General features: G+C 38.8%; 1 protein-coding gene across 1 annotated transcript; it reads left to right on the top strand.

Moving 5' to 3' along the window:
* Positions 1-4,984: 4,984 nt before the first annotated feature.
* LOC140936331 (uncharacterized) lies at positions 4,985-10,210 on the top strand. Its single transcript, XM_073385790.1, has 4 exons — positions 4,985-5,111; positions 6,648-6,714; positions 9,211-9,385; positions 9,871-10,210. The coding sequence occupies exons 1-3, from the start codon at positions 5,004-5,006 to the stop codon at positions 9,339-9,341; spliced, it is 306 nt and encodes a 101-aa protein (XP_073241891.1). The 5' UTR covers positions 4,985-5,003; the 3' UTR covers positions 9,342-9,385; positions 9,871-10,210.
* Positions 10,211-13,883: the final 3,673 nt, after the last annotated feature.

Genomic DNA, 13,883 nt, shown 5'->3' on the forward strand with positions numbered 1-13,883 from the left:
GAAGTGTATGAAAATATGTGTGAATTTAAATGAGGATTGACATGTGAAAGCCTGTGTGAAACCCCATGTGAAGTGTATGTGAAAATGTGTGTGAAAGGGTTGACATCGTTTCACACCCTTTTCACATATATTTCACTATGCAAAATTTCACATGCATGTGAAATATGTGTGTGAAATGCATGTGAAAAGTGTGTGAAAAACGTGTGAAAGACATGTGAAAAGAGTGTGAAAATAGGACATTTTTCACACGTTTTTCACATGGTGTTTCACATACATACTCCTAGTAGTGTAAACAAAGGGGCGGTATTTGCTAGATAGTGAGCTTTTGTTATGAGCCGCACTAGACGCTTTTGCAAAAGGTAAATACAGTTTAGGTTGAAACAGTAGGTGGAGGACCAGGCAACATTACAGTATGTTAAGAAAGGATATACAAAAGGTGACAATGATTTTGAAAACATTTTAAAATGACATTGTAGGAAACCTTTTTTGCAGTTGTTGTGTTACAATTTGACGATGGTTGTTACGTAGATGCGAAAAAACATCCCTTAGCCTCGTTTTCAACTCGCAATTCCACACTGAATACCTCTCTTCGTTAACCAATCAGAATGCATGATTTTACTCAATTATGCAATTCTATAATAAATACCATCTACCATGAACTATATCAGTAACTGCTGAGTGACTTTGTTCTTGTTCACCAAGCAGAGAGCATTCCATGCTACATTCAACCTGGAGGACCTGACTTTCATGTTCTTCCATGGCTAAGAAGATAAGATAAAATCTTTAGTTGGGCAAGAATTTTCCCTCACCCCTACATACACCTATTGTTCAAAGAAAACATGTCAGAACAATACTGAGCCAAAAGTTGTGATTTCTGGTTTAACTCTTATGGGGAATTGTTTTTAAGAATAAACGAGCTGAGCTTGACAATATTCCTGGAAATATTATTTACTACACTGTACCCTCCAATGAATGAATAACTTGATAACCACACTCAAAACTGGTTTATAATATTTCCCCATCTCTCAACACAAGGAGTTTTTGAGCATTTATGATCACATAATTTTTTGTCTTAATTTGGCTATTACTGCAAAGTACAATGTCTTCAATACAGTAAAAACCTAGCTGTGACTAAGAACCTGGTTTTTAGGAACCTGTTAGGCTAAACTTGCCAGTTATAATTAGGCCCCCTCTATACAAGAACCTGTTTAGCCCAATATTTGACACACATCTTTATTTTCTCAAATCTATAAAAAAAATTCTATACACCTGGAAAATATTCAGGTGAACCTCTTTGGGAGACATAAGCTGCAATGTTTTTTTTCCTTCAGAAAATAAAAACCTTTTCATTTTAGAAAAATAGACAAATTTTTTGCCAATAACTATTTTTGTAAGAACGTACCTGTTAATGCAATGGGAAAATCCAGGTTCTTACCCACAAGTTTTTACTGTCTTTTGACCGGTCCGAGCTAAAATTTGTTTGGTTGGTAATAATTTATTTTGACCGGTTAGTAACTAGACATGACCGAGCTAAAATTTGTTTGGCAGGTAATAATTTATTTTGACCGGTTAGTAACTAGACATGACCGAGCTTAAATTTGTTTGGCCTGTCAACATTGAAAAATAATTTCTAACCCTGGCTGCCCTCTTGATCCTTATTTACATAGATCTCCATACATATTCTTAAACACTCGAAGACAGGTATCTACAAAATGGAAAAGCCTAGATTTATAGTAAAATAATAAAAGTTATTTCAATTACAAGAGGGAGAATAGATCCTTCAAATTCTGTTTACCCTGAATAAAACAAATAGAGGTAAGCTCGAACAATCTGCACCAAAACGCTCTTTCAACAGACATTGAAAATCTTCAAATTCAAGGTGCTCTCTGCTCTCTTTTCAGAAAACATAACAACGCTTTCGCAGACCGTATAATTTACAATCCTCTAACACTGAATCATTTTAACTTGTCACAGAGGCCAGAGTCGCCTAAAATTTACATAAGGAGTTATCATTCATTCAGCGATGCATCGGACACATGGCAATGGTTATAATTTTCGATAAAATTTCATTTTACAATTTAAGATTACCTTATTTTCCGCGCCAGAAACAACGAAAATACACCGAGGAGCACGAATTACAAGGTTACTCTATAATTTTATCTTGGACGCGACTGTCTTGTTAAAGTGAAATTTCAATCATATCGTTTCTCTTCAACGAACTTGGAGGACACAGGTCAACTTCAATATAATGGAAGATAAAAGGTATCAACTCTAGACCGCGTGACAACAAATGACGTGTGGTGATTGGTCCAAAAAAACTGATGCAATTACAAAGAGGTTATTGATCAACAAACAAAACAAAAGCTACCTCTGTTTTCGTAAAATCCCCGATTCATATAACAGAAAGCTAACCTCGGCGAAAATTCGCTCACCTTCTCCTCCTTCTCGTTCGTTTTCGTTTATACGACGCCTGTTTTCCCTTGCTGTCTCTCGCTCCCTTCTTCGCCGCTCGTCGCTTCTTAGGCGTCTATTTTCTCTTGCTCTCTCTCGTTCATTCTCCAGTTGCTCTTCAGTGAAATTTTGACGCCTTTCCCTTTCTCTTTCTTGCGCTTTTCCCCGTTGTTGGTCAGTAAAATTTTGCCTCCTTTCTCTGTTTCTCTCTTGCTCTCTCTCGCGTTGCTCCTCAGTAAAATGTTTCCTCCTTTCTCTGTCCCTTTCCTGTTCTCTCTCCCGTTGCTCATCAGTAAAATTGCGCCTCCTTTCTCTATCCCTTTCCTGCTCTTTCTCCCGTTGCTCATCAGTAAATTTGCGCCTCCTTTCTCTGTTTCTCTCTTGCTCCCTCTCCCGTTGCTCGTCAGAGCAGTTTCGCCTCCTTTCTCTAGCTCTCTGCCGCTCTCTCTCTCGTTGAGCTTGGCTTGCTTGCCGCCTACTTTCTCGTTTTCTCTACCTCTCTTTATCTCTATACTCCAAACTAGAGGGCATAATAAATAAATAATGTAGAAAATACGGATGTATAAAAAATGTCAACCGACACGAAAAATTTCTTTTTGTTCTGAGTTGACTTTCCTAAACTTCTAAGTTGTTTATGCTTTACAAAACGCGGGTTGCCATTCGTTTTCGCGCCAAAAAAACCCTCACCACAGACTACCCGAAATTTTGCGTTGGTATGCCTGTGGTGCGGACGGACGGTCGGGCGGGCGGGCGGTCGGTGTACGGTCACGTGATTACCAAATTTTCTCGGATGGGTAGTTTACCACATTTTGTTACCCATGGTGCTCCGCTGCGCGCTTCGCGCGCGAGAGCTCCGCTATGATAGGTATAGTGTACTTTCTCTGTCTGGTGTTCTTTTAACTATGTAATTAATGTTTTGAAAAACAATGTGCAGGTCCAGATCATATCCATAACTTCCACTTAAGACCCCACATACCTCTGGAAACTCCAATAATTACAGCTAAACCTCATCCATTCTTTGGAGAGGGGGGGGGGGGGGGCTCAGGGCTGTCAAAAAGTTTGTAAGTAGTAGGCTAATATTGTATACTAGGCGGCTTTGGAACACCAGAGGCACAAGTTCTTGAGGGCTGTGGCATCAAGGGTCATTTTGAAATTTAGAGTCTCAGAAATGGTGTTTCCAGGGGTTTTCAAGAGGTATTTTGCATTGCGGATGCCATCAATGAGGTCAAGGATAAATTGAAGGTCTTCATGCAAAATCGTCCTTGTGATATGCAAAATTTTGACCTGTGACTATTATTTGCAGTAAGGTTCAACACAAGTACGAAAACACATCTTCTTTCCTGGCAGTTTCTTTTGTAGTGCTAGTGTCCAACATGACACTGAGTTTCTTTCACAAAAAAAAAAAAATTTTCAGCGTATAATATGTATCCGGTTATATTTGATCTGTGGCTACTACATGTAGTAGCTCAGGGCTTGGCGGTGGTCTAAAAATTCCGTTTCCAACTGAAATTTACGGACAACAATAAATTATTCTAAACTGCCGACAAATTAATTGGCAACAAAATTTTTTGTAGCATGGCTATGACTTTTATTGTGGATTTGCTTTTGTACTTTGACTTTTTGCTTGCTTATTTTGCATGTGCTGCAAAATATCTCACTAAAAGTTAGGTTAGTTGATTATAGCTCACCACTTCATTGCATCCCGTCCTTTGTGCTATATCCTGGAAGCTACCATGTGGCATGAAATTTTTGAGAGTTCTAATTTTGACGATTTTTTCCCGCAATCTGCAGAAATAAGTTCCCGCAAACAAAAATTATCACAAACATTTTTCCCACCAAAATTTACTCCAGCGTAAATATGCTCCAACTTAAATTCACTACACAAAAATACAGTACTAAGAAATCGTGTCTGTTCAATCACAACTTGTCTCTTTCATTCAGAAACAACGAAATAATGGTTTATTTCTTGAAAATATGTATTTCTATCACACATACTCAATAAAAGCGAAAATTAATTATCAATGCTATGTACTGGGTAGTTTCTAAAAATCGTAAAAATCACTTCCCAGCAAGAAAAATCAATCTGTCCTAATGGCAAAAATTAGTTCCTGCAAAACACAAAAAATCGCCAATCCACAAAAATAAACTCCCGCAAAAATTTTGTGCCGCCGATAGTTGCAGCACCCCCTCCTCTTCAATCCCCTCTGGTTTCAATGTTGTAGAGTGCATGCAGCTTTCTGAAGTGAAGTGCAACCCGACTAAACACCTTGTTTAATCACAACATGCACATGACATGCCATTCTACAAAATACACCATCCATTGTTATTTTCAATTGACCTTACTCAACAAAGAACAACATTGTCTGGGGGAGAGGCATGGGGGCTGCTTTTCCCTTGGGGAGGGGGAAGGGGGCAGTCATAGCCTGTGTTTTTGCATGTTATACATGACTTGTACATAAATACCGTAACATGAACTTGTGCAGCAACATGTGGAATCAATGCAGATCCTATTTTTATTTTTACTCTCAGCTTTTACATTTTTATTCGCAATCATGGAGCCCGTGCCATGGCAGCTTAAGATTGCATTTCATTTCTTTGGCTTTGGATCCCTCATTCTTGGCATGGTACTGTTTGCATCAACATTTGCGTCTGAATTATGTGTGAGTGTTTTCTTCTTGTTGTTTTTTATGGGAACCTCAGAGTTAAAAGTACAGTTTGACTCCTGATAACTCAAACCTTCTAGGGAGACCAAAAAAAGTTTGAGTGATCAGGAGCTCGAGTGCAAGGCAAATAACCGGAAATTGGGAAAGAAGCAAATGGATGGGGAATGGGGAGGGAATGCAAGTATCATGCACTCTCTACTTCAAAGGCAGCATTGGATGACATAAAAATTGTTATTTTGAAAAAGAAATTAAGCAACAAATCTTGATTAATATATAGGGATGAAAACTGAATTTGAAGTGGAGTGACATAAAAGTAAAGACAAAGAATTGACATGGTTGTTTTGAAATAAAAGAGAGATTAAGCATCATGTTTACGGCAACCGGCAACAGAAGATTCAAGTTGTAAAATTTTCAAAATGAGAAATTAGCAGATAAAAACAGCTTCAAATAATAATATTGTTATGGAAAGAATTAGTGTGAATCTACGGATTCTCATGTAGTTATAATGAACTGTAAACGATAAGTAATAATTATGGAAAACTTTGTCACGTGGTACAAATTCACGTTTGCACTAAATGCAATGCTTAATCTCTATAAATTCAATGTTTCAGACCTCAGTACAATGTTTTTTTTTTTCAAGTTATGTGCTTAAAACATTGTTTGGGTTATCAAGGGTAAAATTATGTAGAAATGACCTGAAAGGAAACAAAAATTACTTCGAGTTTGCGGGAGGTTCTAGTTATCATGTGTAAAACTACAGTAAAGGTGTAAAGGAAATCCAAGAGAAATCAACTTTAGTTCGAGTTAGCACGAGGTTTGAGTTATCAGGAGTCAACTGTATGCCAAGTGCATTTGTTAAGTTATATAAGCAGGCAGGAAGTGGGAACATCCTCACAATCTCAGGTGTTCTCAATAGTTGCCAATAAACCGCAGTTTATTAAATTTGGTTCTCCCTGCAAAGTTTACATAACAAAATCCCCAGAAAAACCCTGAAGGATGTTGATAGTAGAAGGAAAGTGGCCTAATGCAATTTAATAGTAATACCAAAGTAAATCCTACAAAGTTAGGCCCCAACTCCCCAAGAAAGGAAAAAAACTGGATCACAGTCCATTCAAAAACACCCAGGCTTCATTCTCCAACCCAAACACACAGAGTGCAAAGAAAATCATTTTTACAGCTTGTCATTTGGGCAAGCTGAATCTAGCATTTACTAGCCCACAAGTCATTTCAACTAGCCCCACGGCAAAAGCTTTTTGATGAGCAGAATTTATTTCACAGTTCTTCTGTTGTTCAGATTTCTCCAAAAACATCACTCGCCTGTCGGGCAAGTTAAAAACAGAATTCACTAGCCAGATAGCAAAATCCACTAGCCCCGGGCTATCGGACACTACTTTCTTTACACGCTGAACACAGCACCTCAGGAAGTGCAAACTTTCAGTCACATGGCCTACTGCTAACATATCCTGACATTGCAGCGAGATACACTCTTAAAGTCACTGTGAATAATTCTCCTTTGTTCTTTCTCTTGTTTAGCAAGGATATGCTCCTGAGTTGTACTATTTATGTCTGTCATTTGGGATATTTGCTCTTCTTACAACGGGTAGGTTTGAGACATGTGTTTTAAAAGCTTCTATCTTGTTAGGCAAATAGTCTAAAAAAAAACTGGTACATGGAGATGTTGTACATTGTACCTGTGTATGATGAAATTTTAGTGATGAGTTTAACTTGTTGCAGTGCTCGAATTTGTTAAAGATTGTGTAGTTGCTGTTTTGTGAGACGTAAAGGAGACACCAAGGCCACTGGTTGAGTTAATCAGCTTACATTGTGTAAATTGTGGTCTGTAATTGTAACAATGGCGTACTAGGTGGTCTTAGGGAACAATTTAGTTTTTGGAAATCTTGGCTGAGAGATAAAAGAAGCGTGGTGGAGTTAGAAAAAAATACTAGTTTCAAAGCTCTTGATCTCACCCCTCTCCATAGGAAGTTTAATGGCCGCCTCAGGCCCGGTCAGCCATGTTCAGACCAGTTTGTTTGAAGAAGAAACATAAAATGCATTATTGACCAAAGTCTATTGGCCAAGGTTTACTTTTTCCATTTTTATGGACCGAAGTTAAGGTCTTATAAAAAATGCAGAAAAAGAGCAAGGCCAACATCCTGTCATTTTGATGTCATGCTTGGTCAATTAAGCATATTTATTACATGGCTAAATCCCAAGCGCGCAAGGTAAAGTGAATCTTGTGTTTTGATTGGATACCAAGCAGGCAAGGAAGGCTTGTCTTATTTCTGTATCTTCTCGGAATTTCTCGCTTTATTTGCGCAAGAAAATATCTTTCTGTGTCCTTCTTGGCCGTATAATATAGTCTATACAGAGAGGAAAAGTCGTTACGTCACGTTCCAATGGTAGCAAAATTTTTGGATGACAACAAAGCGAAAATTCACTTAAACAGTAAATTCGCACTGTTTCAAACTTCATCGATCTTATTCAATTTCATTTAATTTGCCAAATGTTGGCGAAATTTTTTGGGTTAAATCCGAAAGGACCGTATCAAAGTTTACAAAAAGAAAAAGAAACTTTTTGTGTTGTGCTCACCTACTCCATAAAGCGGGCGCGTGAAATAGGAAGTTTCATGTCGCAGTCGGGGAAAAACGTAAAGAAATGTACAGAAAAGCGTGATGCACGTGCAAAGTTGATTTTTTGCCAATCTAAACCTTTTTTTTTTTGCTGTTCACCGTCGCCGTTGCAAAGACTCCCTATTGTTGTCATCCAGAAATTTTGCTACCATGGTAACGTGACGTCACACTTCTCCTCTCTATAGACCAAGCTTGTTCAGTCAAGGTCGCTCTATATTGGCCTCTTTCTTTTTTTGTGTATTTATTGGCGTCGATTTCGCAAAACGCGAAAAAGAATTTACCCAATATCAATCTTGACCTCACTCTTAGTCAAAAACGCATATATGCACCTAATTGCAATAACGTTCTACTACAATCAGGGATTTCAGACTAAGGAATGAAACAGAAAACATCAGTGGCCATTTAAGCTTTGCGCAACTCAACTGATGTCAGATTAAAGTACTGCAAATGTGTTTACAGGATTATCAAATTATCAAAAGGTCTTTTGCATGGCTACCACTGTAATTAATTCCTATTTGTCTATTTTTATTTGTCTTTTGTTTTGTTTTTTTATAACAACGTGAATGCAATTAGGTGTATGTTGTGGTTCAATTTTATCTTTGGTTTTAATTTTATGTTCTTTTGTTTTTGGGTATGATAATGTATGATAATGAATTTGTTTGAAAAAAAGGAAAATAAATTTAAAACTAACGATAAAATGGAACCACGACACATATAAAGACCCTTCTTGGCCGCTTGGAAAGCCAATCAGAACACAGGATTTGCTTCAACGTATAGATGCCAACAGTCCACAAGTGAAAAATGAGAGGACATAATAATATTTCGTCCCTGCCGCGTACACTTCCTCGCATAAACGTTCGGTTGTTTGTGTCCCACCTTGGTTAATAAGTCGTGTAAAGAACGTAACTGAAAAATACAAACTGTGATTACTGTTAAGCGAAGCCTTTTTTACTGCGCGGTTTTGTTCGTCACAAAGTTCAAGGGCCTCCTACCCCAAATCGATCGCCTACTTTTATTACCGCTTTAACAATCGCATGTCACGAGATTTGAGATTTTACGGGTTTAAAAGGTGAAAGTGAAGCATATGAATAAATAGATATAGCATTAATGCACACACTTCAGGCTAGCTGGATCCTAGTATCCTAGTCTACGTTGGAGGCGTTCGAAGGGGAATAGAAAAGTAGAAGTTCGGGTGCACGTGGAAGTAGGAAGGGATTCCCCTTCTCTAACCCCACCCCCCACTTTTCCCTCGCGCACTCGCACTTAGGTATGCGGTTTTACAGTAAGTGTGTTATGCTCTTCATCGCTAGTCTCCTTCGCAGTCGTTATTAGGGTCGTCACTCAACGCTCTTCCCTACTGGTGGGAGGAGCGTTGTGTGACGACCCTAATAACGGCTGCGAAGAAGACTACTTCATCGTTGCCTATTATAAACTATACTCAATACAAAAATTCTGTTGTTTTACAGGATATCTGGTCATCATGCTCCCGTTTTGGTTGATGAACTATCTGTGGCCAGATTCTGTTCTCAACCGACGTGAACGGCGAGGAATTTGCTATGAGCCTGTAAAGTGCTGCACTTGCCTTTGGCATATTTAGAACGGTGGATTCTTCTGTTGTCTAGGTTACACATGTTATGCAAGGTTAGCATTAGATAACATCGAGTGAAGCCAGAGTGGACACCTTATGAATTTTACACAACGCATTATTTTCATAATGGAATGAGACTGGAATGTAGAATGACGCTAGAATAGCTGATGAAACCAAAACTACAGAGCGCCAGTTATGGAGAGAACACAGTAGAGAGTTAAGCACTGATCTGCAGTGACTAGGGTTAAGCACTGAACTGAAAATAGTTAGCTTTCAATTATTGTAATGGGATACGGCATATATAAGAACATGTATATTTTAAAAATTACTGGATTTGGCAGCTAGTCCTCGATGGTGTAGTGGATGTGGATGTAGGCTATAAAGCAAGTGACCGGGGTTCAAAGCATCACAGTGGAGTTTTTCTATTTCACTTTTATATTACACAGTAAAGTTGGACTTAAAATGTTCTTCATGTAATTTTACTGAAAGAAACAATCTGACTTCAGCCGATGTTACCTAATGCTAACCGTTATGCAAGCATAAGCCCTACAAATCTCGTTCCCAGGGTCTTTGTTTTTCCCGTCTCCTTTTACTGCAAGGGGCCTGGGGACGAGGTAACATTGGGCGACCCAATAACCTACGAATTATAGGTGTCTATATTAGGTTTTAGTTAATCCATGCTTGCATCGCATGTGTAAACTTTACGTTAGCTGTTATAGAGTACTTAAAAACACCAATATTTATATAATTGTTAATGTATTTATGAACGGAGTCAGTTGATTTGATTCCCTGAAAGTAAAAGTTGCTTGTAAAATGTTTGGAAACTGTCCGTTATTTTTTAAACGATACTTGCTATAAACAGGTCCACTCTTTCAGCTTGGTTATAAAAAGAAGTAACAGTCATTCTTTTAGGGAAATCAAATTAACAGATTCTCCGCGTGATACTGGTGCGTTTGGAGTAGCCTGCAAACGGAAGACGTTTCTCCTCGCTCATCGCCGCTGAGGGACGTTTCGCGAGTAGGAACGTCTGCGACTCAGCGACAGAAATTCCATACTGATGACGCAAAATCCGTCCGGAATCCGGTCAGAAGCACTAATTGGTCGATGGAGTACTTTCATTGTTTAGCTATTGTTTACGAATGACAGACAAAAGGCCGCAAAGGTCAAATGTAATCGCGATGCATCTCTAACAAAACAGCCAATATTTGTGGAATATAGTCTTCTCTAGAAGAAGCATTTGAGTTTTGCTGGAGCTCATTCGCAGATGAACACAACACTTTACCAAAATCGACCAGGAGAAACGTAAAATTGAACAAATTTGCATCTGAAACTCCGCGACTACTGGATTTATTATGTAAACATTGATTTACGTCATCACCATGGAATGTCTGTCGCTGAGTCGCAGACGTTCCTCCTAGCGAGACGACCCTCAGTGGCGATGAGCGAGAAGATACGCCTGCCGTTCGCAGGCTACGTTTGGAGCAGCTCGGGTTTTTTTAAAAAAACTGTCACCTTTTCCTGGATCCATGCAGGTATTTTCTTTCTCCTGTTAAGCGCATTTAAAACACATACGCTCTATACACATTTGACTTGTGATCATAAAATATACATATAATCATACATTTTAGTGCGGTAATCACACTTCTTACAAAATAAGCTGTTTTACTTGTCAGCCACCAGTCTACACAGGAATTTTAGAGAGTTTTAGCTTCACGTATACAGCAAACGGCAAACGTCAGGCTGACGTTTGAAAAATTCAAGTTGAGAATTTCTCAAAACAGAAAATGAGCAGATAAAAACAGCTCAAAACAATTCTTATGGATAAAATTGCGTGAGACTACTAATTTGTGTGTAGAAATGATGAACAGTAAACGACAAGTAAAGATGAAACTTAATCACGTGGTAAAAATTCGCGTTTGCCGTTTGACGTAAACGTGATGCTCAACCTTTCGAATATGTGGTAAGATACGAGTGTACGTAACAGCTGCTTGTAATGTACAGTCCAAACTCCCGTAAGCGACCACCAGAAATGCAAAGGCTGAGTGGCCGCTTACGGGAGGTGGTCGCTTACAAGAACCGAACTATAGGGCACCTCTTCCGAGAAGAAGTCCAAGCACATCTACTTTATGGAAGATAACTTAATGCATGCAATGTCTAAGTTACGCCATGTGTAGTTCCGTGTTGTCACTCAAGTTCTTCGTATATTCTAAGTAGCATAGTGCACACAGTGAACAATAGAGATCAGAGAATGCGTCAAGTGGTCGCTTACAAGAGGTTAAAAACAATGGAAAATCATTAACCGTCAGGCCCAGAAAAAGGTCGCGATCGCTTACAGAAGGTGGTCGTTTACTAGAGGTTCCAACTTTAAGTCTTTGACTGGGAAAATTTTGGTCTTTTGGATTGGCGGTCGCTTATGGGAGGTGGTCGCACATGGAGGTTCGATTGATGACAATACAGTACCCACCCCAGGGTACATTTTTCTATTGGGAATTTGTAGTTTATATAATACGTTTCATTGTGATACCTGCATTTCCTGTTATATCAGGTTCGTCTTAGTTGGACAATTTATGGACGTTTTTTAATTACTGCTTTGAAGAGATCAGGTTCAAATTCGATGAAATGGCTACCTATATCCTATATGTTTTCAATGTATAATTTTTGTAAATCGCGATTAACCTAATAGTGGAATTACGATTTGCGTCTTTGATTTCTTGAACCTCCCAGTAACCGGTTACAAGTTGTTCGCAGTACTTTTCGTCAGCCAGTCACAACGGTGACGACAGTTGCGTTATCGTTTTTACTCGAGTAAGCGCCGCGGTGCTTATATAATTTTCCACGCCCTAAATACGGCGTCTATTTGAGGGCGGCGTTTATTTGAAAGTTGGACGCGACAAATTGATATTCTTATTTTCCGTGTTAAACTAACAGAATTGACGTCTTATTTTGACTATTTCAGGGCCGCGGTGCTTATTCGAGTAAATACGATATTCGTACTCTCTGTGATGAAACTACACGATCTAATGAGGGGCGACTTTCTTGCATGCATTTATTTCATTTTATAAAATAACTAAGATAGTACGCGCGTTCTGATTGGTTAAAAACCTGTGGTTTATTGTGCTGGTAAACTCTTAAGCAATGATATCCTCCAGTGTTAACCTAAACAACAAGCTATCATAGTTTCACGGCCAATAATATGAATACACTACGTGTGATTACAAATTTCGTCGAGTTGAAAGCACATGTCTGGTTCACTGAGGCCCCTAGGTCGCACAATTGAAATATTTGTTGTAAAGTAGTATTGTACATATCAAGTTTTTCTTGACCTCTCCTATAGTTATTAAAATCGTAGTAATGAGACATTTAAAGTGCTGTTTGTCGTGTCACCCTAAATAATTTTGCCGACAGGCTAAGCGCTAAGAAAGTGGCAATCGGGGACAGCGAAAACTTTAGACTGCCTACAACTACGAAGGTTTCTGTTTACAAAGTCTCTGTTCCTGCAAATGAGGCCCGGGGCTACTGAACAAAATGTTATAGGGGAGGCTCCGCCGCCGAGGTCCAGCCCCTTAACCTTTTATTTTCCATTTTTGACAGAAAAGGAACGCCTTTCATTTACCTTCCATTGAAAAATGGTACCCAATAAACCATCTTTCAAAGACAAATAAATATCTAATTAAAACCAGAAAATTTTCTTTTCTGTTCACGGCCTTGAAATGCGCCTTTTATGCAAAGTCATAGCGGCACTTTTGTTAAGGGCCTGTTTATATGGAGGTGGGGGACCCCAGATAGGTGAGGTAACATGCAGCGGGTCACACCCCAACTATCATGTAAACGTGATCAAATTAAAATGAGAGATTATGTGGACTGGCGGGTTACCCACCAAAGCGGGTTACCTCACCTACCTAAGTTAGATTAAAGGGACAGGTTCAGGGTTAAGTGCATGCTCATTAATTAAATTACTTTTTACCAATTTATTATTAATTCTATCGGTCAATAATCCCACTCACATGTATCTTGGCGATCTCAGAGTGTATTTCAAAGAAGAAGTGTATTTCAGAGTAACCTGAAGTAGGATGGAGGAGTACTAAAGTCGCAGAAAAAAATAGGTGAATTATGCCAACACTACTAAAGTTGAATTTATTGTTGATCCATGGGTGATTAATTTACAGCTATTTGCAAATATTTAAGTTGATCAAGTGCAAGTGACTGCCCGGGGAGTGTGCAGATTGGTTCTTTGACAACATAATGACATGATCATGTTGCTTGTATAGACGATACAGAACATGATGTCCCGGCAGAAAAACAACATTTTGATAAATGGGCATGCCCTGAACCGTGAACCTGTCCCTTTTAAAAACAGTGAGTGCTTGACTAAAAATGACTGTTGTTTCGTCATTCGCGGTTACTATGGCAACGTATTCCAAGGGTTATTCAATATTTAAGATTTTTGCACTACTAACTCCAAAATTAAGCCGGTACCCCCCCCCCCCCCCACTTTTTTCGGACGATGGCTATTAGCTTTAGGCGAGAAACATGCGCAGTGGTTTTAAAAGT

The sequence above is a fragment of the Porites lutea genome, chromosome 1 (genome assembly GCF_958299795.1).
Source record: "Porites lutea chromosome 1, jaPorLute2.1, whole genome shotgun sequence".
In the NCBI taxonomy this organism is placed as follows: domain Eukaryota; kingdom Metazoa; phylum Cnidaria; class Anthozoa; order Scleractinia; family Poritidae; genus Porites; species Porites lutea.